This window comes from Aethalodelphis obliquidens, unplaced genomic scaffold (assembly GCF_003676395.1).
Source record: "Aethalodelphis obliquidens isolate GAN/ISIS:26980383/991018 unplaced genomic scaffold, ASM367639v1 scaffold36, whole genome shotgun sequence".
Taxonomy (NCBI): domain Eukaryota; kingdom Metazoa; phylum Chordata; class Mammalia; order Artiodactyla; family Delphinidae; genus Aethalodelphis; species Aethalodelphis obliquidens.
The window spans coordinates 18824328-18850662 of NW_020837980.1; the positions used below are offsets into that span (position 1 = coordinate 18824328).

The 26335-nt window shown below is 38.9% G+C and overlaps 1 protein-coding gene across 2 annotated transcripts in view; it reads left to right on the top strand.

The window, feature by feature from the left end:
• The first annotated feature begins 477 nt into the window (after positions 1-477).
• Positions 478-26335, top strand: part of LRP6 (LDL receptor related protein 6) — a 171577-nt gene continuing 145719 nt past the window's right edge. The window contains exons 1-2 of one of the 2 annotated variants that reach the window (XM_027129581.1): positions 478-794; positions 20664-21057. In XM_027129581.1, the coding sequence (XP_026985382.1) occupies positions 740-794; positions 20664-21057 (449 nt within the window). In that variant the 5' untranslated portion in view covers positions 478-739. The remainder of the gene's footprint in view (positions 795-20663; positions 21058-26335) is intronic. The other variant, XM_027129583.1, reaches the window with a different exon arrangement.

The following is a 26335-nucleotide window of genomic DNA, read 5'->3' on the forward strand; positions in this document are numbered from 1 at the left end:
GCCGCCCCCCGCCGCCCCCCGCCGCCCCGGCCCAGGTGGCGGCCGGCAAGGCCCGGGAGCCCCACCTGGCTCGGCCGGCAGCGGCCGCACAAAGACCCGCGCAGGCGGCGGCCGGGCCGAGCCGCAGAAAGTAGTCCCGACCACGCCGTCTCCGATGTTGTTCGACGTCGCTTCACGCCCTCCGCGGGGAGGGCCGAAGGGGCCGGCCCGGGAAAGAATCCCATTGGAATGCGCCGCCGGGCGGCCTTTCCCCTCCCGCCCGCCTCTGCTCGCCCCGCAGGTCTCCTGGGGTCTCCCAGCCGAGGCCGTGCGCACGGCCCCCTCTCCTTTTCTGGAGTGCCCGGGAGGCGGCGCCGAGGGAGGGGGCTCGCCTGCGCGCAGGGAGACCTCGGCGGCGACTCGTACAGGCGGCGGGAGGTATATCCCTGCGCCGCTGCGTGAGAGGAAGAGGCTGAATGAGGAGCTGCGCGGGGGCAGCGGGGCGCCGGGGGAGGAGGCGGCGGCATGGAAGCAGACGCTGGCGTCGCGCGAGCCCCGGGCGGAGCGGCGCGATAGAGAGGGCGGCAGCGGCGGCGGCGGCGCGCGCGGAGCCTTGACGGGCCCCTTTCTTTCTTCTCTCTCGGGAAAGCTGGGAAGCATGAGCGTGCAGACCTGCCGCTGCGGCGGCCGCCCCGGCTCCTCGCCTCCCCCTCTTCGGGCTGCCCCTCGCCGGTGAGAGAAGCGAACGCGAGAAGGGAAGATGGGGGCCGTCCTGAGGAGCCTCCTGGCCTGCAGTTTCTGCGTGCTCCTGAGAGGTGGGGAGAAGCGGGGGAATGGGGAAGTTGGTGGGCTTTGGGGGGGAGGGGGCCTCGTTCTGCGGTGTCGGGGGGGGGAGGGGAGGGAGGGAGGCGAAGCAGGGAAAGAGGAGCCGGGAGAGGCCTGGTCGTGGGGAAGGAGGGAGAGAGGGGCCCGGGAGAAGGGGCTGCGTGCTCCGCCCGGCCACGCTGCAGCCCCCGCCTCGCTTTGCCCACCTCGTCGGGGCCGAGCGGAGCCTCCGTCCGGCCTCCCTGACCGGGTGACACCCCGACCCCCCGGAGCCCCATTCTGTCCGAGTGACTGAGGGTCGGTGTGTCTCTTTCTGCCTGGAGTCACCGGGGACGAGGGGCTTTGTCTGGATTTTGGCTCTCGGAACGGTGGAGCCCAAGATGCTTCCACGTTGGGCTTTCACCCTCGAAGCCCCCGCCTTTTCCATGTCGGTCCTGGGAACTTTGAGAGCTCCCTTACTATTTTTCCAGGCCTTGTTGCAACTAATAACTGGTTTCCGTTGGGGATATAATGATCGTGGGTGAGAGCACAGTTGGAAAGTGACTCCGAGGTTAAAGGTCGAGAGGTTCAGCCTTGGGAATCGCCCGGGCTTCAGGCCGTAATAAAATAGAAACGTTGCCCTTGCAACTCCTGGCATTCAGGACTTGCCCCTATTTTCGGAGCATGCAAGTGCACAGTTGGCACCAAGTAGGAGAGTCATCCTTGGTGGAGAGGAGCCTGTCGTGGGACCTAAGTTATCATCTGCTGCGCTCTCCTGGGGACTGCTTGGCACTTTGGTAAATAACATAGGGTATTCTAGATAATTTGCCCCGAGAATCGCGTAAATTCGATGGTCCTGTGGGTTTTTGTTTTTGTTTTTGAATTGGCCTGCAAAGCTGTCACATACGCTGTGACTTTTATTTTGTGACAGTTCACTGAGGTTTTTCACTGGCCCGCAAGATTTCAACAGCTCTTCTCAAACTTACCAGTGGGGAAGTGGTGATGACTCTGATGCTATGGGGCATTTACCAGCAGAGGAATTTAAGTGCCGATTGATGCAATGACTTGTAGCTTTGGTTTTGTTAAAACTCTCGCTTGTGTTCACGGTCAGTTTTTTTTCAGGTACGTCACCTCTTGGGTCTAAGGAGATTTTTAGCTATTAATTTAACAGGCTAAACTTTTGTTAAGTGTGCAAACTTACTGAGGTTTCCAGAACACGATAGAAACTAATAGTCTTGTGCTATAAATGAGCCAGATATGCCATTTTTGAGTATATATTTATTTTAGATGAGAGTGATTGGCATTGTTTTGGAGGAGGAATTTTTTTTCTTTAGTTACGCTTCAGGATTATTACGTCTGCCTGTTGTATCTTTTACTTAATTACGACTCACTGTAAGCATATCCTAAACTATTTCCACGTGTAAACTTCAGAAAGCTAGTGCCCATTTCATTTTCATGGCAGAGAATTTAATGCAGTGTTATGTACTTGAGAGGTTTAATAAGTATATGTTTACTTTGTTGTAGTATACTCCCTGTCGAAAGGGGATTTTGCTGTAGCTGTGCAAAACAATTATATTTGCCATAAAATATGTATATATTTTAAGACAGGAGATTAATAAAGTTAACAAATAGGAGAGTCAGCTGATGGGTTAAAGTCTTTGAGAAGTTGAAATCCATAAATCGGGATGTTTCTGGTTGCCCAATTGTGTTTCTTGGAAGGGAAGGTTATGATGTAAATGCCACTTGTTTAACACCACGTTTGAGCCTATTCATTATTGGAATTAAGAGAAGTTGTACTTGAAGTAATATTGTGAAGTATGATATTGTGTAAGAAGACCTAAAAGAGTTAATAGTTTAAATTGCCTCATTTCCACTAGCAAGCAAAGTTTCCAAAAGTGAAGCTTTAATTTTAAATGTAGTATGAGGTGGTCTTTGAATTCAGTGTACTTAACTGTGAGTATATATTTGAACTAAAACTGTCTTTCAGTGTGAAAGATTTTTATTCATAATTTAGATTCTTTTCATTCCGTGATAATGTCATCTTCTGTTAAAATGGCAATATTAGATAACCTTGGACTCCAGGGAGAAATGTGATTAATTTGTTGCATTAAGATAATTTTTCTTCACAGAAGAGTTGGAACTTTTAACTTTGGGAAGATGGGATGATGGGAGAGTTTGGGAGACCTTTTGTCCTCTGGCCCTGTTAAATCAGTAGCTGAAAGGCAGGGAAAAATGCTGTCGTTATCTGGGCTGCATCCCTGTCCCTATCATCAGAGGACAAGATGTAATGGAAAGATTTGGGAATTTCGACACCAAAATCTTGGGTTTAAAGTCTGTGCTTCACTACTTAATAACTTTATGATTCTAGTCTAGTCAGTGAGTTTCTCTGGGCCCCAGTTTCTTTACTTGTAAAATGTGGGTAGTAATACCAAGCTAATTTGCAAATTTGTTGGGTATATTAAATGAAGTACTGAATATCAGGTGATTTGCAAATGTTATTTTTTGTTATAATTTTTGATTGTGGACGTATCCTCAAATGCTGGGGATTTGAGATTTAATTCGTATGAGATTCACAGATTCTTAAAGATAGAAGAGATCTTGATCCTTCTGGTCTAACCATTTCATTTGCAAGTGGGGAAACGCAGATTCAGAGAGATTATAGCATGATCAAGATCCTACAGCTAATTAATGTTAGAGCAGGGATTTATTGTCCATTCTTTCAGCATTTAAGTATGGTATACCTACTACATATCAGGCTCTGATGGTATATTGGTGAGCAAAATCGCCACGGGCCCTGCTCTCATGGACCTCACGACCTAGGTTGCCATCCTTACTTCCATCCAGGTGCTGGTTAGAAAAGATTATAGCTCTGATTTCTTAGAGGAAATATTTTTTTATAAGAATATAAGTTTTGGAATACCATAGTGTGTATAATCCGTAAATACTATGTCTAGCTTATTTTGAGAAGGCTTTGTTGTTTTATAAGAATGTTTTGTTACTTACCTTTTGTTGTTATTTGTTTTGGTGGGTGTTGGTAAATACTGTGAGCACAAGCCACTAGTGTTTCCCATCTTACATTTTTATAGGCGTGGTCCTTGGGAAATTGTTTAGTATCAGGTGTAACGAAGTCTTGGGAAGATAGAATGAATTTTGGTGTGGGAATCAGGAGAATTCGATTCTTATTCTAAGTTTGTCATTTGCTAGCTGTGTGACCTTGGATAAGTTACCTAATCTCTGTACACCTTCGTTAGGATAATGAATCTTCCTTTTGGAGGTTCTCACTTCATATTAACACACTAAGGGCTTTGAGAGGTTCTGAGGTAGAGACCAGTTTTAACTTTGTTTAATCCACTGTTTCCCAAAGTAGACAATGAATTTGTCTGTAAATCCTTTTAACATTGTGCTGAACCTTTGTTCCAAGCAACACACGTAGAGAGAACCTGGACCAGGTAACCCTTTAAGCGTTAGGTTGAGTCATGTGAATTGATATTTGATGATAATTTCATATAGTTGAATCTGATACTTTAATCCCTTCTTACTTACTTGGCTTTAGATTTGCTCATCTGACTAGGAAATAATTTGACTGGTTATGAAACTTCAGGGTTTCAGCTCCTTGTTATCATCAGGCCTAACAGTGATTTCCCATGGTTAAGTTTTTCAGAGAATTTTTCTTTTCTTTAATTGGAGGTTTTTCCATTTGCTGAACTGAAATGCTTTTCTGTATAAGTTATATACGCTTTGACTATCAGAAAGGTTTGTCTTTTTTGAATATCAAAGAAGATTCTGTGAAGGAGTATATAAATGGAAAATATTTTATGTGAATTTATAAATTGAATATATTGGAAAAACAAGTAATACAGGTTATAGTTCTGCTTAGGCCATGGGTAAATACTCTGAGAAAATTCATTTTCATCATGGACATTTTATTGCAAGTTGATATTCAGAGAAGATGATAAAGAGGGGCACTGTAGCAGAAAGGTATGGGCTTTGTTGACAAATCAGGTTCGTCTTCCACCACTTTATATAGCCTTGGACAAGTTACTTAGCTTTAGTTTCTTCTACTATTTCTTCTACTATTAGACGGGTATTATACCTTCCAAGATTTCTGTGAGAACTGATGAAGTGTTTGCAAAGGGATAGCACAGTGCACAGTCTGTGGACTTTGAGTAAATGGTCACTATTGTCAAGATGGCTAATTTAAAAGAAATGTTAATGCACAGGAAAGACGAGTAAAACATATATATTCTGGGCATTGTTTTAGGCAGTAGTTTTAAACCAGTGGTTTTTGAACTTGATTCTTTTGCAACTGGAACAAACTCCATGAAATACTTTTACTTTTGATATTTTCTATTTTGTTTTATATAAACAAGATGGCCACTATCTACTAAATTTATTTTACCTTCTAAAGGATTGCAACTTGAACACTGGTAGGTGATTATTATAAATAAGCTAGAGAATAAATAGTTCGATTGATTATAATACTTATTTACTTATTTAAAAGTTGCCCATACTTATGGGCAAAATAATTTTATCAAAATATTGTCTAATTGAGAATTTTATTGTATTTGTTTATAATAATTAAAATCAGTTGATGGACTTCTCCCTGTAGGATGGGTAAATGCTATACCGAGTGCCTGCATTGTATATTTCAGTCTTTGTATGAGAGTCTTTTACATATCTTCTGTAAAAGGACCTCCTCTTAATGAATAGAACTCTGCTCCATGTGAATAACTTTGAAATTCAGTCAGATACATGGACTAGGCAACCTAAAGCATAGGATATTTGCCTTTGAGATTATTCATTTAAAATATAATTCATCATAAATACAAGGAAAACTGTTATTTGATATTATTAGCACATGCTTTTGTTTCTCAAGCTGTTTGTGTTATTTGTGGCAGTGACTGTCCTCACAAAAAAGTCATGCAGATGTGAGACTGGAAAATACTAAAATGTACCTGGGCTCAATTTGGTGAACATTACAGGTACTTCAATGCTGTGATCCTATTAGCTATAATGTAACTTGCTAATTTTTGTTTCTGTGATACCTTGTTTGGAAGGGCCAGGAACTTGGGGATGTGAAGTGAAATCATATTTTTAGGCAAAAAAAAAAAAGTGAAAATTTAAATTATTAATTGACACGAGAAAGACGCATGACTGACCTAAGGCCAGATTGCTTGTGCTCTGGACAGTAATTTTACATGCGGTGCTTTCTGTATGCATCTGATTTCATCTGGACCTTAATATGGTTTTGAAAATGATACCAATCACTTTGGATAAGGGAAAATAAATAACATTGTAATTTTGGAGTTTGCACGTAGGTGGTTTGTCATATTACTATAAAATAAAAACTAGTCCAGATTTAGGTAAGGAGAGACTTTACTCAAAAGGATTATTGCAAAAGGGAGAATGCTCTTCTGTAGGATCTGCAGGCATCTCAAAATAAAACACAAAAAGACTCTTCTTTTATGGAGAAGGGTGAGCAGGGCTGGCAGGGCCGAGTGGGTGAGGGTGAGCAGATTGCATGATCAAGATAGTTTAACTGGAGTTTTTTTTATTTACTGCAGTCAGTTGATGGCTTGGAATGAGCTGTTAAGGGAGCCTAAGAGCATCTGCTTGCTTAAATTTAGGGCAAGCCATACTTTAGGGGCTTGTGGGAAAGGAGAAAAGCCCGACTAAAGTTTGGTCAAGCCAAGTCAGTGGATAAGCAAGGGTAGTTGTGAGCACTTGGTCAGTCCTGCTGTTGTTTAAAAGAAAATTTGTCAGTCTTAGGGATATGTTTTAGTCAGCTCAGGCTGCTACAACAAAAATATTATAGACTAGATGGCTTATAAACAACAGAAATTTATTTCTCGCAGTTCTGGAGGCTGGTAACCCAACAGCAGGGTGCCAGTATGGTCAGATTCTGTTGAGGACCCTCTTCCAGTTTGCAGACTGCTGACCTCTCTTTGTATCCTCACAGGGCAGAGAGAAGAGAGAGGAAGCAAGCTCTCTCTGGACTTTTATAAGGGTACTGATCCTATTCATGAGGACTCTACCCTTACGACCTCATCTAATCCTAATTACCTCCCAAAGACCCCACCTCCTAATACATTCACATGAGGGGGAGTGTAGGGTTTCAACATATGAATTATGGGGGACACAGACATTCAGTCCACAACAAAGTAGGCTAAAGTCATTGTGAAGTTGGTCTCATTAGATTGGTCTGATTATTTATGTAGGTGTAGGCATTTTAGGTCTGCTTCAGTGGGACTTTTTATAAGGAATCTTGGATTGAACTTTTAGAAGCCTCTTGAGGCCAGGAAGCCAAGTCAAGTACTCACCATTGGGTTTCACTTGCAGTACCTGTAGATTTGGATAAATTCCTAAGGTCCCCAAAATATCCTAGGGTTCCTGGGCCTGCCTGGAATTGACCTTGCTTACTTTACCTGTAAGTCTGGGAACTGTAAGCCAGGTACCAGTCTAGTTTTCCCAAGGGAACTGTAAGCATTGTTCCATAAAATCAATCACAGCTCCTTAAAAGTAACTGGTGGTATTAGATTAAGTGAACATGACTTTCAAATATGACATCCAGTCAAAGCCTTGGTTGCATTATAATGTTTCCAACAGGGAGGACAGACTTTTATTGAACCTATACAAATAACTATGTTGCCATGAAAATAAGAATACTCATTTAAATAAGAGTTTTGTTTTTGAATTATGGATGAATTAGGAAGAAAAAGATAAATGTTTTTATTTCTGTTTACAAAAGCATAGCCTGCTGAAATTGTCAATGAATTATAGATAGCTTAAGAGAAAAGAGAAACGAATTCCTTATATCCAGAAAATAGGACATTAAAGCATCAGCAGTATTTTAAAACCCATAATCATCCTTCATCAGTTTATTCAGTCCTGTGTGATTAATTCTTGTTCTGCTAGATCTTGGGTTAACAGTCTCATGAATCCATCCGCTTCACTAGTTTTTTGGGAATCCTGACTCAGTCCACTGGTATAGTCTCAAAGTTATTTAAGTGATGCCATCAGAAGCTTGTGCCCAGGAGTTACCGGTATAGTCCTCTTTCAACAATCCTTTTTTTGTTGAAGACAAGCACTTGGCCTGTAGCTCACTTGCAGGCACTTTCAGGGAAGCATCGAAGTAAAACAAAAAACACTCTGTAGATGACAAAAGACTTAAAATGGTGGTGATGACTTATACGGGTAGTTTCAAAAGTGAAAGATCTGATGAGAGTTTGTTATAAAAAATAATGCAGTTGGGCTTCCCTGGTGGCGCAGTGGTTAAGAATCTGCCTGCCAATGCAGGGGACACGGGTTCGAGCCCTGTACCGGGAAGATCCCACATGCCATGGGGCAACAAAGCCCGTGTGCCACGACTGCTGAGCTTGCGCTCTAGAGCCTGCGAGCCACAACCACTGAGCCTGTGAGCCACAACTACTGAAGCCCGTGCGCCTAGAACCCGTGCTCTGCAACAAGGGAAGCCACCGTGATGAGAAGCCCGCGAACCACAACAAAGAGCAGACCCCGCTTGCCGCAACTAGAGGAAGCTCGTGCACAGCAGCGAAGACCCAACGCAGCCAAAAATAAATAAATAAAATTTAAAAATCTAAAAAAAAAAAAATAATAATGCAGTTGATGAATAAGTTTGGTTGTTTTTATGGCATGCAAACCAAAATAAAATCAGTCCAGAAAAGTTTTAGGCAAGATATCTATAAGCATAATGATTAACCTTATTTTTAAAAAGAGTAGTTATTACATCTGATTTATGAGTATAAATGAATATAACTGTTGTACAGAAAAAGACTTAAAGATATAGTGTAATCCTGAGATATAATGTGTCATGAAGCGTATAGTTAGAGCATATCAAGAATATATCAAGATTATCAAGTAAAAATTTTTAGTTAAGTCTGGAATAAGTCCTAAACATCTGTAAAATAAAATTCCATAAGTAAGTTAAGTGAATCACTGGTGGAGAACCACTCACTGGCCTACCAATAATATACTGTATTCAAATTAGAGAAATGAAATTGTGACCAAGGTAACATTAAAAAAAATCATAAAAGAGAAAAATCAAAATTGTAATTGATGACTCTGTACTGTTGTCTAATATCAGACAAAGCACCACTGGGACTCAGGAAATGGAAACACATTGTGAACACTGAGGCTGGTGATAAATTTCTAGGAACTTCATCCAGTTTTTGAAATAATCATATTAACATTTTACCCATACTGATTTAATCTAGGGAGGGTAAGCCTCTCTTCTGATTGGGCAGTGCTTCCCATGCAAATCATAGCATTGATCAAATAAGCCAATTATTTTTAGTATCTCTCTTCTTACAGGGTGAAAGAATTAATCCTTTGTGAACTTCCAGGGGCCCTTTGGGAAATTTTAAAGACAGTTGTAGGTGCAAAAGACATCATTTAGTATTTGAATTTGAAAAGGCAGAATGTCAAAAGTTGTCAGGAGGTTTGAACATTCGATTAAATGGGATCATGGATCAGTGAGAAAAAATACCTGGCAACCTATTTAACCAGTGTCGAAAAAATATTGTTTTAAAAGTGAACATAGGAAAGAACTTTAGCTCTTTCAAAAGTGAGACGACTTTTTAAAATGATAACACACGATAAAATTAACACCAAGTGCAGGAAATTCCGAAAAGACACCGAATTTTTGGCTTCTGAGGAGATTGATTACTCAGAAAGCAAAGAAAAACCTTTTATAACCTCTTTATTAACAGCGGATCAGAACCCAAGAAAATTTTGTCATTTTAGTAGAAAACCAAATTTTAATTTTATAAGTATAATGTTTGATACTGAAGCACTTTCTGAAAATCTTACAAATAAACCTGTCAGGTCTTAGCTGGCTTTGACCGTGACAAATAAAATTCTTTTTATCATCAACTTGTTATAACTTTCTCTGTCCATTCAGGTTTGTTCTGCATGTTCCTCTTTCTCATTCTGGAGCACTTAGTCATTTTACTTTAGGACCTTTTTTTTTTTTTCCTTAAAAACACATTCTGCATATAGAGTTGTTCCTTTCTGTCATTATTTCTATTAGAGTCTCATTTACATACAAGGTTATAACTTATAATTACAGTAACTACTATTTTACAGAGAAAACTATGAGGTGGATAGTTGTGAACTGTCTGTCATACACCAACGTTTTGTAGTAGACTGGCAGAGTTTATGAATATACATCTTACAACTTCTTATAGCCATGCACTTCCAGATAGTACAACTTCTCAATGTGACAAAAATGAATATGTTCATTGATAGACTCAAATATGTGTGGCTTCTTGGTACCATGAAAATAAGAGGCAAAAACTTGTATAAACTTGAAATGCTTATGCTTCAGTGTTCTGTCTTACTTAGAAATGACCTAGGTATTTAATGAATATCCATGGACTAACTTAGCATAAGTCTAAGGTTTTAAGTTACTAAAAGATTTTGGAAACTACAAGTTGGCTTATTACAAGATATAATTACTTTTGAAGTACAGTTTGTCAGAATAATGATTCAGCTTGACTAAGTACAAATGTAGATGTAATGCTAGTTTATTCTGTCAATAAACCTGTAAAAATTTAGGAAGAACATATTCAAGTAGAATAAAAACCTATTCTTGTGTTATACTTAATGCCCATAACTCAGAAGACATAGGTGTTTTTATTAAACCAACAATATTAAACTGGTCTCATATACCTAAGATTTGCCTAAATGTATGTTAACTTGGATTTTTAAAACATTTGGGTTAGTTTCTAAGAATTTTAATTTCCTTAACTTCTGGAAATCTTAGAAATACTTTTTATGTGAGCACTTTTTGTTGTTATTTTAACAACTTTATTGAGATATTCACACACCATACAATTCACCCATGTCACGTGTACAGTTCAGTAGTTTTTAGTCTATTCACAGAGTTGTGCCACCATCACCACAATCAGTTTTTTTGTTTGTTTTTTGTTTTGTTTTTGTTTTTTGCGGTACACGGGCCTCTCACTGCTGTGGCCTCTCCCTTTGCGGAGCACAGGCTCTGCACGCACAGGCTCAGCGGCCATGGCTCACGGGCCCAGCTGCTCTGCGGCATGTGGGTTCTTCCCGGACCGGGGCACGAACCCATGTCCCCTGCATCGGCAGGCCGACTCTCAACCACTGCGCCACCAGGGAAGCCCCCAATTTGTATTTTTAACTTTAGGTCCCTGAGCCCCTCGTGAATCCCTAGGGGGGAAAAAGTGCTAGTGACTACAGGGAATTGAGGGGTTGGAGTAAGAAGGGAAAGGTCTGACAGGGTGGATAGAGGGGTGGAGGAGATTGGGGTATTAAAGGAAGATAGATAAAGGATTTAAGGGAAGGTTGAGGTTGGTAAAATGGAGGAAGGAAGAGAGATGGTGATGGGAAAGGAGAGGTTTTAGGGAGATCCCGTTTCCCAAGGAGGACATTGAAGTTCTAAATTGTCTTTAGTAAAATTTTGCCATTTTTTAAGATACTGGACTGAATTAGGGCTGTAATGGTGAAGCGTGTGGTCAGTGGGAGAAGACGGAGGGCGCTCAATAGAGTGACAGTTACCGGTTGGATTAGATAATTAAGGCATAAGAATTTTTTTTTCTTTTTTTTTTACATCTTTATTAGAGTATAATATCAGCTATACATATATCCTCATATTCCCTCCCTCTTGCGTCTGCCTCCCACCCTCCCTATCCCACCCCTCTAGGTGGTCAAAAGCACCCAGCTGATCTCCCTGTGCTATGCGGTTGCTTCCCACTAGCTACCTGTTTTACGTTTGGTAGTGTATATATGTTCATGCCACTCTCTCACTTTGTCCCAGCTTACCCTTCCCCCTCCCCGTGTCCTCAAGTCCATTCTCTAGTAGGTCAGTGTCTTTATTCCCATCTTGCCCCTAGGTTCTTCATTACCCTTTTTTTTTCTTAGATTCCATATATATGTGTTAGCATACGGTATTTGTTTTTCTCTTTCTGACTTCACTCTGTATGACAGACTCTAGGTCCATCCACCTCACTACAAATAACTCAATTTTGTTTCTTTTTATGACTGAGTAATATTCCATGGTATATATGTGCCACATCTTCTTTATCCATTCATCTGTCAGTGGACACTTTGGTTGCTTCCATGCCCTGGCTATTGTAAATAGAGCTGCAATGAACATTGTGGTACATGACTCTTTTTGAATTATGGTTTTCTCAGGGTATATGCCCAGTAGTGGGATTGCTGGGTCGTATGGTAGTTCTATTTTTAGTTTTTTAAGGACCCTCCATACTGTTCTCCATAGTGGCTGTATCAATTTACGTTCCCACCAACAGTGCAAGAGGGTTCCCTTTTCTCCACACCGTCTCCAGCATTTATTGTTTGTAGATTTTTTGATGATGAAGACATAAGAATTTAAAGGAGCTGGGAAGGGCTATTCCCTTGTGAAGAGCCAAGGAAATTCCCTTGTGTAATCTCCATTATAGGAGTTAGGGAAGTTAGAAGAGGCCTCACAGAAGAGCTGGGAATATTCCCCCTCAAGAGTTAGGGTGTGATTGTCTACTCAGAGAGTCAAAGAAAAAAATTCTTTGCTGGAAAATATCAAGGTAACTTCTTGCCATGTTGCAACAGACAAAATGTCTGCAGCACTGGTTAAAGAGTTGAACTCAAGGAAAGATCCCTGAGTCTCTGAGCAGGAGAGGAGTTTAAATGACTCACAAAGTGTCATTATTGAGGTGGCGATGGCATGGGTCCATAGGTGAGGTCAATACCCATCCAAGTCATGTCACTCACTATACAGATGTCAAATACAAATAAATTCCTGCTTGGTAAGGCGAGTCTTTATTCACAAAGACTTTTGCAGTAAGGAGAATGACCACAAGGTATGCAGGTATCTCAGAATCAAACCCAAAAGGACTTTACTCTTATATGTAGAAATGAATAGTGCCAGCAGGATATTTGTGGGAAAGTGGGACAAGTGGGTAGAGGTTAGCAGATGACATGACCAGGGCAGTTTTAACAGGAGGTTTTTGTGTGTATGGTCAGCTGGTACTTCAGATGAGTCCTTGAGAGAGGATGTTCTGGATTGGCTTGCTTAAGGTTAGGGCTAGCCGGAGTTCAGGGCAGAGAAGCCTGACTAATCTGGTCAGGCCAAGTCAGTGTGTAAGTTGGGCATTTGTGTGCATTTGGCCAGTACTTAATGTAAAATCCTTTAGGGTTTATGACAAGTATGCTTTTAGATCAGGTTCTAAAAAATTCCTTTTAAATATTAGTAAATGTTTTCTATGTGACCGTCTACAGTGAACTGTTAGGGATTTCCCCCAAATTATTTGAAAGGTATGGCTCCTGTTCCCAAGTGGCAGAGGTCCTAGTTGAAGAAGGAAATATACCTAAAAAAATGCTAATACCAAATAGGTGGTGAAGACTGTAAGGGTGCAAAGAAGAAAAGCTGAGGCAGTTGGAAAGATTCTTGGAATAGATAAGGTTTGAATCTGGCCTTGAAGGATTTGCTTGCTGAATAAGGTTAGAGAAATATGGAGCGTGCAGGAAAATGAATACACTGTGGTGGTGGAGTATGATGTGCTCACAGTTGATGTGTTAAAAACTAGTTTGTATGATGCAGAGACTATAAAAGGTAAGTTAGAGTCATAGGTAGAAAGCACCTGGTGGAGGCCTGAGGTATTGAGGCTTTTTAATTTTAGGCACAGGAAATCAGAAACCTTTTTGAGTTGGATAAAGTAGAAGTATTAGAAGTAGAAAAGGGAAGGGAGAGTGTTGAGATCATTTACTATTGAGGTAGTTTAGACCTGAGGTTATGAAGGTCTAGAGTAGGATAGTGGTTCTAAAAAATGGAAAAGAAGAGGCAGATTTAAGGACATGCTAAAGGAGAATCAACAAGACAGTGAGTGATTGGCAGACGGCGGGAAAAAGGTGGGTGTCAAGGATGGCTCCATGGCACACCAGTAGGATTAGGAAAATTGTGGTACCATTGACTCTTGAGAGTTTTCTTTGGGGGAAAGGTGATGAATTTAATTTTATGGCAGGAAGAGACGGCCAACTTAGATAATTTTCTCATCTACACTCTGTGTTGTTCCCTAAGCAAGAGAGTGTAGAAGAGAAGATTATCCAAGTTCACCTGGTTAACCAGCAACTCTATTCAGGTAATTTTCAAGTCATCATCTCCAGCCTAAGCTTCAGTTCTACACATATAACTTCTTGTTGGCCATCTCACTATCCTGTTTCTTGAATCTCCAATGGCTCCTGCCAGGTCTCTGCTCTCAAAAAGCTTTGTTTTAATAAAGCTAACCTTGCTGCCACCAAGAGAATAATTATATTAATCACAAAACCTTACAGTATTGGTATGCACTTCATATAACCACCCATTAGTTATTAACTCCTTTAGTCTAACTTCCCACCTATCACACAACTGAAACTGCTTTCTCCAAGTCTTTATAACCAAATCCAACTGGCCTTTTCTCAGTCCTTATTCTTCTCTGCAGCATTCAAAAATGTTGACCATATCCCCACCTATGTAGAATGTTCTGCATACTATACTATTATTCCTCTGATCATGCTTCATCTGCCTTTTAGTTTCAGATCTTCCCTCCCACTTAGCAAACATAGGTATAGACTAAGAAAGGAGGCAGGGCAACTTGTCATTTGAGACTGAGGAGGATGGGTGGGATATAAAGAGATTTTTGAGAAGTTTAAATTAAGATGTTGGGGATGTATGACATTTACCTTGCTTCCTGCTTCACTGAGATTACTTTGTGAGATGATCTGGGATGAAGGATTCAAAGCATGGAATTTGTCTTCAGGAAAGCAGAAAAAGTTCAGAAAGGCACTAGGGAAAGATTGGTAGGAAGTTAATAAAGGAAAATAAGGATTTCTAAGCACCTGTGAAGGTTCACTAAAGAGATATGATGGTGGTTATTTGGGTTATCTGGGTATTAGGAAGTCTGAAGGTAAGTGCTTTGGAGTGGAAGATACTGAGTGCATGGCACATACGCTACAACTAGGGGCAAGTGTGTGTGGATCCAGTGTATTTCTTTAGTAGATTAAAACAGTATTACAAATCAAATTATACCTTTCAGATGTCCCATTTAATATATTGCTAAGTAGATATTGGTGACAATATTGTAGAAAGTATTGAAGTATCAGAAGGGTGGTTGGACAGGATGAAATCTGGGATTTCTTTTCTTTTTTTTTTTTTTTTGTGGTTCGCGGGCCTCTCACTGCTGTGGCCTCTCCCTTTGCGGAGCACAGGCTCCTGACGCGCAGGCTCAGCGGCCATGGCTCACGGGCCCAGCAGCTCCACGGCATGTGGGATCTTCCCGGACCGGGGCACGAACCCGTGTCCCCTGCATCGGCAGGCGGACTCTCAACCACTGCGCCACCAGGGAAGCCCTGGGATTTCTTTTTAATAGTGTGTATAGGTTTATGTATAGTCCTTTAGAAATCCTCAATTATAACCACTACTGCTAACTTAAATTAACTTGTTCACACCCCCCCCCCCTTTTTTTTTTGTACTCTTAAGGCTTGTGAGGCCTTAAATGACCAGAAAAGTTCTTTGGATTTTGTAGACCACATATTTAGTAGAAATGTTAATGTTTGACTTGAAAGCCATAAAAGACATTTAGCTGGTACTTAATGCCATATACAGATGTGGTGTAGTTTTCCAAGGAAAGTGCCATAAAGAAGGGTGCCCAATAAATATCAGATTATCATCACTCTTGGATTTTAAATTGTAAATGCTCTGGGCTATTTCTTAGCCTTGTGCAGCACTTAACATTGTACCCTTAACTAATATTGACCTTCTGATTTTTATAATTGGCGCATACTATGAGGGGCTCAGTATAAGATAGTGCAGTGAACACTATGTGGACTGATAAATCGGTGTGATGTATGAAGGCCTGAAACGAGCTAAAAGTGAATCTGTGAGGGAAATTTGCCAATAGCAGCTGTAGGTACGCAGAATAAGCAGAAAGGGCTCTTAGTCACTTTTTAAAAAAGCTGTCTGCCCATCTGTTTTTGACTAAGAAAGTTGGACTTAAGCTTAGTTAGAAGAGTTCATGTTGTGCTTACTGATGAAAATAGTGGACTTCATAACTCCATTTGGCAGACACAACCCATAAACTGGCTTAAACATCACTTTTTTCTTTACTGTTTTTGAGCACCTTAATTTTTTTTTAATTACTTTCTTAAAGAGGGAGTGGTTAGTTTTCAGGGGCACTTGGTCTTGGCTTTGGATGACTGTCTTAGACCTTTAGTAAGTAATTGTGAGAGAAGATCATGTAGATTATTGCATTGTAACTCTGGTCTTACTTTTGCTGCCTCGTCTGTGTTCTTCATCTCAGCCTCTAGATCTGTGCTATCCATACGACCACTTGTCTACTTAAATTTAAATGAATTAAGATTAAATAAAATTAAAAATTTATTTTCTTAGTCATACTAGCCATCTTTTAAGTGCTCCATAGCCACATGTGGCCAGTGGCTGTTGTACTGCACAGTGGAGAGAACACTTCTATCATCATAGAAATTTCTGTTGGATAGTGGTGCTCTAGATCTTTAATTACTGTTGATACCAGGAAAGTAGATGTGAGAAGCTTGCAATAAATGCTTTAAAAAAACCAAAACGCATATTTTGGGTAAAAAAAAAAAAAGCATTTATACTACTTCAGTCCTAACAGCTTCAGCTTTCTCAGAGTTAAATATCTCTTTCGGATAGGCTTTATATTTAGTTTTGGTATTAGGTCTTATTCAAAGATCATTCTAATAATGATATAAAACAGAATAAAAATAGTTGCATTAAGAACTATATCTGCCAGACTGTTTTATTAAGGTATAATTGATAACTCAAGAAATTACACATATGTAAAGTTTAAAATTTAATAAGTTTTGACATATCTGTGCACTTCTGGAACCATCATCACAGTCAGTATGATATAGCCATCACCTACAAAAGTTTCCTCATGCCCCTTTATCATCCCTCCTTCTCTTCTTTTCCACCCTCTCTCCCCACCTCCAGACAACCACCGTTCTGCTTTTTGTTACAATAGGTTAATCTGAATTTTCTAAAATTTTATATAAATGGAGTATGCAATATATACAGTCTTTTTCTGACTTATTTTATTCTACATAATTATTTTGAGATTCACCCAAATTACATAAACAAATAGTTCATTACTTTTTTTTTTTGGCATGCCGTGTGGCACGTTTCCTGACTGGGGATTGAATCCGTGCCCCCTATAGTGGAAGCACGGAGTCTTAACCACTGCACTGCCAGGGAATTCCCAATAGTTCATTACTTTTTTTTTTTTTCTTTAATTTGGCTGCGTTGGGTCTTCGTTGCTGCGTGCGGGCTTTCTCTAGTTGCGGCGAGCAGGGGCTACTCTTCGTTGTGGTGCGCAGGCTTCTCATTGCGGTGGCTTCTCTTGTTGTGGAGCACAAGCTCTAGGCGCGTGGGCTTCAGTAGTTGTGGCATGCGGGCTCAGTAGGTGTGGCTTGTGGGCTCTAGAGCACAGGCTCAGTGGTTGTGGTGCACAGGCTTAGTTGCTCCGCGGCATGTGGGATTTCCCCGGATCAGGGCTCAAAGCTGTGTCCCCTGCATTGGCAGGCAGATTCTTAACCACTGCACCACCAGGGAAGTCCCCATTACTTTTTTCTAAAAATTATTTTTTTATACAGATTTTTATTAGTTACGCATTTTACACACATCAGTGTATACCTGTCAATCCCAGTCTCCCAATTAATCACACCACCACCACCACCTCCTGCCGCTTTCCCCCTTTAGTGTCCATACGTTTGTTCTCTACATCTGTGTTTCAGTTTCTGTCCTGCAAACCGGTTCATCTGTACCATTTATCTAGGATCCACATATATGCGTTAGTATATGATATTTGTTTTTCTCTTTCTGACTTACTTCACTCTGTATGACAGTCTCTAGATCCATCCACATCTCTACAAATGGTCCGATTTCGTTCCTTTTTATGGCTGAGTAATATTCCATTGTATATATGTACCACATCTTCTTTCTCCATTTGTCTGTCAGTGGGCATTTAGGTTGTTTCCAGGATATGACTATTGTAAATAGTGCTGCAGTGAACATTGGGGAGCATGTGTCTTTTTGAATTATGGTTTTCTCTGGATATATGCCCAGTAGTGGGATTGCTGGGTCATATGGTAATTCTATTTTTAGTTTTTTAAGGAACCTCCATACTGTTCTCCAAAGTGGCTGTATCAATTCACATTCCCACCAACAGTGCAAGAGGGTTCCCTTTTCTCCACACCCTCTCCAGCATTTGTTGTTTGTAGATTTTCCGATGATGGCCATTCTAACTGGTGTGAGGTGATACCTCATTGTAGTTTTGATTTGCATTTCTCTAATAATTAGTGATGTTGAGCAGCTTTTCATGTGCCTCTTGGCCATCTGTATGTCTTCTTTGGAGAAATGTCTATTTAGGTCTTCTGCCCATTTTTGGATTGGGTTGTTTGTTTCCTAATATTGAGCTGCATGAGCTGTTTATATATTTTGGAGATTAATCCTTTGTCCGCTGATTCGTTTGCAAATGTTTTCTCTCATTCTGAGGGTTTTTTTTTTTTGTCTTGTTTATGGTTTCCTTTGCTGTGCAAAAGCTTTTAAGTTTCATTAGGTCCCATTTGTTTATTTTTGTTTTTATTTCCATTACTCTAGGAGGTGGATCAAAAAAGATCTTGCTGTGACTTATGTCAAAGAGTGTTCTTCCTGTGTTTTCCTCTAAGAGTTTTATAGTGTCTGGACTTACATTTAGGTCTCTAATCCATTTTGCGTTTATTTTTGTGTATGGTGTAAGGGAGCATCCTAATTTCATTCTTTTACATGTAGCTGTCCAGTTTTCCCAGCACCACTTATTGAAGAGGCTGTCTTTGCTCCATTGTATATGCTTGCCTCCTTTGTCATAAATTAGTTGACCATAGGTGCGTGGGTTTATCTCTGGGCTTTCTATCTTGTTCCATTGATCTATGTTTCTGTTTTTGTGCCAGTACCATATTGTCTTGATTACTGTAGCTTTGTAGTATAGTCCAAAGTCAGGGAGTCTGATTCCTCCAGTTCTGTTTTTTTCCCTCAAGACCACTTTGGCTATTCTGCTTTTGTGTCTCCATACAAATTTTAAGATTTTTTTTTCTAGTTCCATAAAAAATGCCATTGGTAATTTGATAGGGATTGCATTGAATCTGTAGATTGCTTTGGGTAGTGTAGTCATTTTCACAATATTGATTCTTCCAATCCAAGAACATGGTATATCTCTCCATCTGTTGGTATCAACTTTAATTTCTTTCATCAGTGTCTTATAGTTTTCTGCATACAGGTCTTTTGTCTCCCTAGGTAGGTTTATTCCTAGGTATTTTATTCTTTTTGTTGCAGTGGTAAATGGGAGTGTTTCCTAAATTTCTCTTTCAGATTTTTCATCATTAGTGTATAGGAATGCAGGAGATTTCTGTGCATTAATTTTGTATCCTGCAACTTTACCATATTGATTGATTAGCTCTAGTAGTTTTCTGGTGGCATCTTTAGGATTCTCTGTGTATAGTATCATGTTATCTGCAAACAGTGACAGTTTTACTTCTTCTTTTCCAATTTGTATTCCTTTTATTTCTTTTTCTTCTCTGATTGCCGTGGCTAGGACTTCCAAAACTATGTTGAATAATAGTGGTGAGAGTGGCTATCCTCGTCTTGTTCCTGATCTTAGAGGAAACGCTTTAAGTTTTTCACTATTGAGAATAATGTTTGCTGTAGGTTTGTCGTATATGGCCTTTATTATGTTGAGGTAGGTTCCCTCTATGCCCACTTTCTGGAGAGTTTTTATCATAAATGGGTGTTGAATTTTGTCAAAAGCTTTTTCTGCATCTGTTGAGATGAGCATATGATTTTTATTTGTCAGTTTGTTAATATGGTGTATCACATTGATTGATTTGCGTATTTTGAAGAATCCTTGCATCCCTGGGATAAATCCCACTTGATCATGGTGTATGATCCTTTTAATGTGTTGTTGGATTCTGTTTGCTAGTATTTTGTTGAGGACTTTTGCATCTATATTCATCAGTGATATTGGTCTGTAATTTTCTTTTTTTGTAGTATCTTTGTCTGGTTTTGGTATCAGGGTGATGGTGGCCTCATAGAATGAGTTCGGGAGTGTTCCTTTCTCTGCAGTTTTTTGGAAGAGTTTGAGAAGGATGGGTGTTAGCTCTTCTCTAAATGTTTGATAGAATTCACCTGTGAAACCATCTGGTCCTGGACCTTTGTTTGTTGGAAGATTTTTAATCACAGTTTCAATTTCATTACGTGTGTTGGTCTGTTCATGTTTTCTATTTCTTCCTGGTTCAGTCTTGGTCCCCATTACTTTTTATTGTATGGATATATCACCGTTTGTTCATCCATTAGTCTGTTGATGACATTTGGGTTGGTTCCAGTTTGGGTTATTACAAAAAAGCTGCTGTGAGCATCGTGCACAGGTCTTTGTATTGACATATACTTTTATTTCTCTGAAGTAAATATCTAGTCTTTTAAGAAACTGCCAAACTGCTTTCCAAAGATGCTGCACCATTTCACAGGCCCCCAGGAGAGTATGAGTGGTCCACTGGCTCCATATCCTTGCCAGTTCTTGGAATGACCAGGCTTTTAAAAATTTTATCTGACAGATATTTTAACAAGAAAAGACTGTCCTGGTACAATTAATTTCCCCTCTTGCAACTCTTTTGTATTTAAAATGGTGCAAAAATAATGCTTTGTGAAAAGATTTTGCCAGTTTTCTATACATTGATTTACTCTTTATTTTTGATAGTATTTGCTCACTAACACTGATTTGAAACTCAATTTATAGGAACCAAGACATTTCCTTTGTTTTGACTTACATATTTTTCTTTTTTTGTTCTAGCGGCCCCTTTGTTGCTTTATGCAAACAGACGGGACTTGCGATTGGTTGATGCTGCAAATGGCAAAGAGAATGCTACGATTGTAGTTGGAGGCTTGGAGGATGCAGCTGCGGTGGACTTTGTGTTTGGTCATGGCTTGATATACTGGAGTGATGTCAGCGAAGAAGCCATTAAACGAACAGAGTTCAACAAAACTGAGAGTGTACAGAATGTTGTTGTTTCTGGATTATTGTCCCCTGATGGGCTGGCATGTGATTGGCTTGGAGAAAAATTGTACTGGACAGATTCTGAAACTAATCGTATTGAAGTTTCTAATTTAGATGGATCTTTACGAAAAGTTTTATTTTGGCAAGAGTTGGATCAACCTAGAGCTATTGCCTTAGATCCTTCAAGTGGGTAAGTTTTGCATCATGTACAAAGGTTATTGTATCTCTTTCTCCTGGCTGTTTTCTCTCCATTAGCATAGACACCCCTTACCTCCAAGAGAAAAGAAACATCAGACCCCAGTTTTAGATTCTTTGGGCTTCTTTGTCAAGTAGATTTGAATGTGGGAAGTTAGGTCATGTTCTGAAAGTAAGGTGTGTCTGTAAATAGTTTTGCGTTTCTAGTATCACTTATGGGATAGCCATGTTTATAGTTCTTGGTTTTTCTTCTGCATTTATTTTTTATAATTATGGGAGGATAATCAGAAGGCGGAGAAGAAGGAATGATAAATGAGTAGTATTTGATAGCTCAAGATTATATAAAAAATCTTCTGAGTCTTGTACCTTTTATTATATACACAATTGTTTTGTAATGCCTAGTGTTTTTTATATTAAACTGATTTTTTTAATATGTCAGTGTTGAATGAAAAATAAAAATTAGGTTATTAAATAACTCACTTTTAGTTAGCTAGACATGTATTTGCCATAAGAGTTTATTTTCTTCCTAAATATTTGTGTTTTTATTATATATATATATTTAGTGCAGATATTCTCTACAGAACCACTGATTTTTCAGAAAGCTGTCTCTAATTTGGGCAACACAATGTATAGGGATACCATGGTATCCTATTACTTTTTTTTTTTTTTTGGCTGTACCGGGTGTGGCATGTGGAACTTCCCCAACCAGGGATCAAACCCGCGCCCCCTGCAGTGCAAGCGCGGAGTCTTAACCACTGGACCACCAGGGAAGTGCACAAGTTTATTTTCTAATAGAAGAGAAACTTAAAGCTATGGGCAGATCTTACTATAAAATGTGAACTGTATCCTCAGGTGCTTCTCTGTTACTGTGTTTCAGTCCTGCCATATACAATTCCTTGCTATTTATCTGTTGAATACAGTGTCATGCCAGAGTCTGTCATGGCTAGGTATAGATAACTAAACATGAACCTGAAATGAGTTACTAATAATTGTTTAAAATCTAAAGATAAATAACCTGTGAATAACTCTTTTAGTACTTCATTTTCTTTGACTTTCAAGTATATTGGAATGCTTTAAAACTCATTTATAGAAGGCAGTGGATTAATATTATGTAATAAATTAAAATATGGGAAAAATGAAAGGTTTATATATGCTCCTTTCTCTTGATATCAGACCCTTTTTGGTGACAAAAGTTAAAGAAGATACAATGTTATAGGAAAATGAAAAGCCTTTTCTGACTATAAAAGATAACATGGGCAATGGTGAGTGAAATTTTAGGGTGAGAGGTTCTAGAAAACACATATTATGTATACTTTATATAATATGTAAAAAATGTCTTTTTAGAGGGGCATTAAGAGGTATCTGCTAAAGTCAGATGGTCTTTTAATAGAGCATCAGAAAATATTGTACTGACTCTAGTGGTAGGAAAAAGGTTTGTGTGTCCCAAGGAGGTCACAGATGTTGAATGTGCAGTAAACTGTATTGATTGAAGAATTTGCTTCTTGAGAACTTGCAAGGTATTTTTGAGAAATGGAATCTGTTTTGCCAGCCAAGTTCGTTAAGTCTCAGGGAGTGTTGAAATGTTTTTGAGGTTACTGCTTCACAGAACACACAGGGTTTTGGTGCTTTCAGTGGTTACTAGGGAGTAATGCGTTGATGAAAAGTTCTTTTTTTTTTTTTCCATTTTTGACAGATTCAATCTTATAACTCTAAGGGTGATGATGGAAATTTCCCCAGATATCTGTTAAATGGTTAGTATGTTCAGAGCTCTGCTTTTTGTGTTCTTCTGGGGGAGAGGGGGAATATCTTTAAGGATTTACTATTTTATTTAAGGAGAGAAAACTTAGGAGCGAGAACTTTTCCTTTTTCAAAGCATGTTTATTTGCGTTATGTAGTATGTATGTGGAGAGGGAAAGAGTGTTAAAGGAATTACAAGGGCCACAGAACTCTTAAGGAGGATGGGTGGATAAAATAGCTAGATTATCACAATTCTGGAGTAGCATCTTATTTCTATAAGGGATAATGATTACGTGATTGTACATAGTCAAGGGAGATGAATTTATAGGCAACTATTGACTATTCAGGAGCTGATAATTTAATAAGTAAATGAATCATTCTCATTTTGTCCCCTAAAACTGAGTTTTACTTCTGGGTGGCAGGTCTGATAAGTGTCTTAGGGAGTAAGTTTGCCATGTGATTAAGAAGTATTTACATTAGCGTTTCCGTGGCTTGAATATTTACTAATATTTAAAGTTTGAATTTGCCAAAGACTCAGCTGGTAAAGGATACTGGAAGAATCAATAATAATGTGCTTTGAAGGTAGAAAGTACTGTTATTTAAGCTTCTAAGGGATGTTCAGTGAAGAATATGTATATTTTTCCTGAGGCCTAAATGGGGGTGTGGTCAAACACTCAAAGAAATGTCTTCTATTATTTTTGATGTCTGTAGTTAGTGTTGAGTGTGTTTGTGTGTGTAAATTCACTTTCCCCCCCTTTAACAGTTCTTTTAAAATTTCTTTTACTTTTTTGAAAGTTATTTTGTGGCAGATGGCTAATTTTTAAATTGTGCAACTGGAAGCAAACAGAATGCAGACAAATGGCATCATTTGGTAATTAGCATGATGAAGCGTATTTAAAATTATATTTTAAACTCATGCATTTAAAAATATATTTTATCAAACAGTTTTTCGGTATTGACCTTAGGTTTTATGTTAATGCTTTTAGTTTTAATGGAGTAGTAATTTTGGATTGAGTATATCACTTATCAAACAGAAGAGATGATTTTCAGATTTATTTTTTAGGGGAAAAATGAAGTTTGCTTTCCAGAGAAAGTACATGAAAACAGAGCTGAGGAAAAAGGTGGCTTTATCAGAGTTCCGGGATCCTGGGTTATGAGGTTCAGAAGAGCTGACTGAGCTCTCTCACAGCAGCTTATGTAAAAGGAAAGCTATTGAATGACTGGTATTGTTTGAACCCTGGGAACTGGTGCAGAAATCTGTGTGCTTTTGGATGTATGGAGTTCTTTGTGCAGTCAGTCCATTTAGCCTAGACTGAAGGAAGATTTTTATTTCCCTCCCTAAATTTGGCCTCTGTTAGTCTGAGATTTTTTTTCTTTTGAGTGACTGGCAGTGTAGAATTCTGAATAAGGAGCAGGAAAACGTGTGTATGGAAATTGTTCCAGAAATGAACAACCATAGTTATAGAAAACAGTATCCTTCCTTTATAGTGAGAGGTGGTTCCTATGTGGCTGCTCCTAATGGGGGAGCTCCTTAATCTGATCCACAGTGACTGTACTAATCTTAGTGATGCTGAGGACCTGCTGTTTCAGGTACAAATAAAGCAGTTCTAAGGGTTTTTTGGTTGTTAAGGATCTGTTCCTATTCCACATCATTTTGGATATTTTAAAAAGTTAAATTTTAGTGATTCACTCTGAAGTGAATTCATACTGAATAGCTTTGAGTGACACGTATTTTAAAAAGTACATTTTTATCATTGTTAAGAATAATATTAACAACACTAAAAGTTCTGCTTTAAAAATGCTTGCCGAACTAGTTCAGTGGAAAAAGAATGATTTATAATTTCCTTATCAGTTATGTACGTATAATTGTCATGACTTGAGTATGTTTAAAAGTATTTAATATACTGGTATATCCCAGGTGACTAAAATAGTTCCTGCCACATAGTAAGTATTCAGTAAATATTTTTGAGTGGCTGGACTTTATATTTTCTTTTATAATTCTATTAATTATCCTTGTTAGGGACATTTGTTTTCTAAGCAAATGTAAATTTTAGTATGGTCCTGTGAATTCTAAATCACTATGGCTTTGATTGCAGTTGTTAACTTAAAACATAATTAAGATTTTTAGTCTTTTCATTTGAAGTTTTCAAGATCATATTTTATAAAAATACACTCACTGGAGCATGTTTCATGTCACATCTTGCTCTGTTATTTACCAAGCAAGTTACTTCATTTTCTTGGACCTCAATTTCCTCATCTGTAGAATGATGAGTTCCTTTCAATTTTGACATTATTTAAGTTTTAAAAGTCAGACATTTAAAGAAAGTACTCTAATTTTTAATTTATTTTTATTTTTGGCTGTGTTGCTGTGCGCAGGCTTTCTTCTAGTTGCGGCGAGTGGGGACTACTCTTCGCTCTGGTGCGCAGCCTTCTCATTGCGGTGGCTTTTCTTGTTGCGGAGCACGGGCTCTAGGTGCGCGGGCTTCAGTAGTTGTGGCACGCAGACTCAGTAGTTGTGGCGCAGTGGCTTAGTTGCTCCGTGGCATGTGGGACCTTCCCAGACCAGGGTTCAAACCTGTGTTCCCTGCATTGGCAGGCAGATTCTGAACCACTGTGCCACCAGGGAAGCCCTAAGAAAGTACTCTAATTTTTAAAAATCGTATTTTACAATTACATATTCAAGTCTAATTTAGGTATGTTACACTTAGAATTGTGTTTCTGCCGAACAGATTCTTCTTAAAATTTTGTTTCTACTGCCCTTATTGCATATGTCATCACACTTTTTTAGGGTTGTTTCACCTCTAGTTTAAACCTCTTTTCTAGTTCCACTTGATGTAAACTGAAAAATATTTGAAAATGTTGAAGGATTCTTTTTGTATGAAGAATGGAAAATGTGGCCCATTACTTTTAGGCAGACTATATGTATTCAGATATGTTTGGAGATAGGTGTTTTTGAGATTACCTAAAAATTGAGAGAGTGTGTAAGAAAAGCCACTAATCCAGGAAATCTGGTTAATAGGTTTAGCTTTACTAGCCTCTGGGATAGGAATCAAGGCCCTTGGAAGTGAAAACTTTTTTTTTTTTAAGAATAAATAAATGTGATGAATTGGGTGATTGGGATTGACATGTATACACTGATGTGTATAAAACTGATGACCAATAAGATAAAATAAAAATAAAAATAAAAAAATAAAATAAAAAAAATAAAATTCAACAATTAAAAAAAAGAATAAATAAATGTGTGTATATTTATATGTATTCTTAAATGTTAGTGTTGGTCTTTCCTCTTACAAACATCTTAACCCTCATCCAATTTTTAATTCTTTATATCTAGTGATATACATCACATCTCAAATTGAGTTTTGATTATGTGGTCTGATATTTTTATGTTCTGTATCTCCAAGGCCCACTTTTATTGCAGGAATGTTGAAAGGGAGTATTTGCAGTATGACCTAGCCCAGTCTCTTAATAGCTTTCTTTGCTAAAAGCTATCCTTGCTTGCAGCATTGACCTTTTAATTTATCCTTAACAAGGAG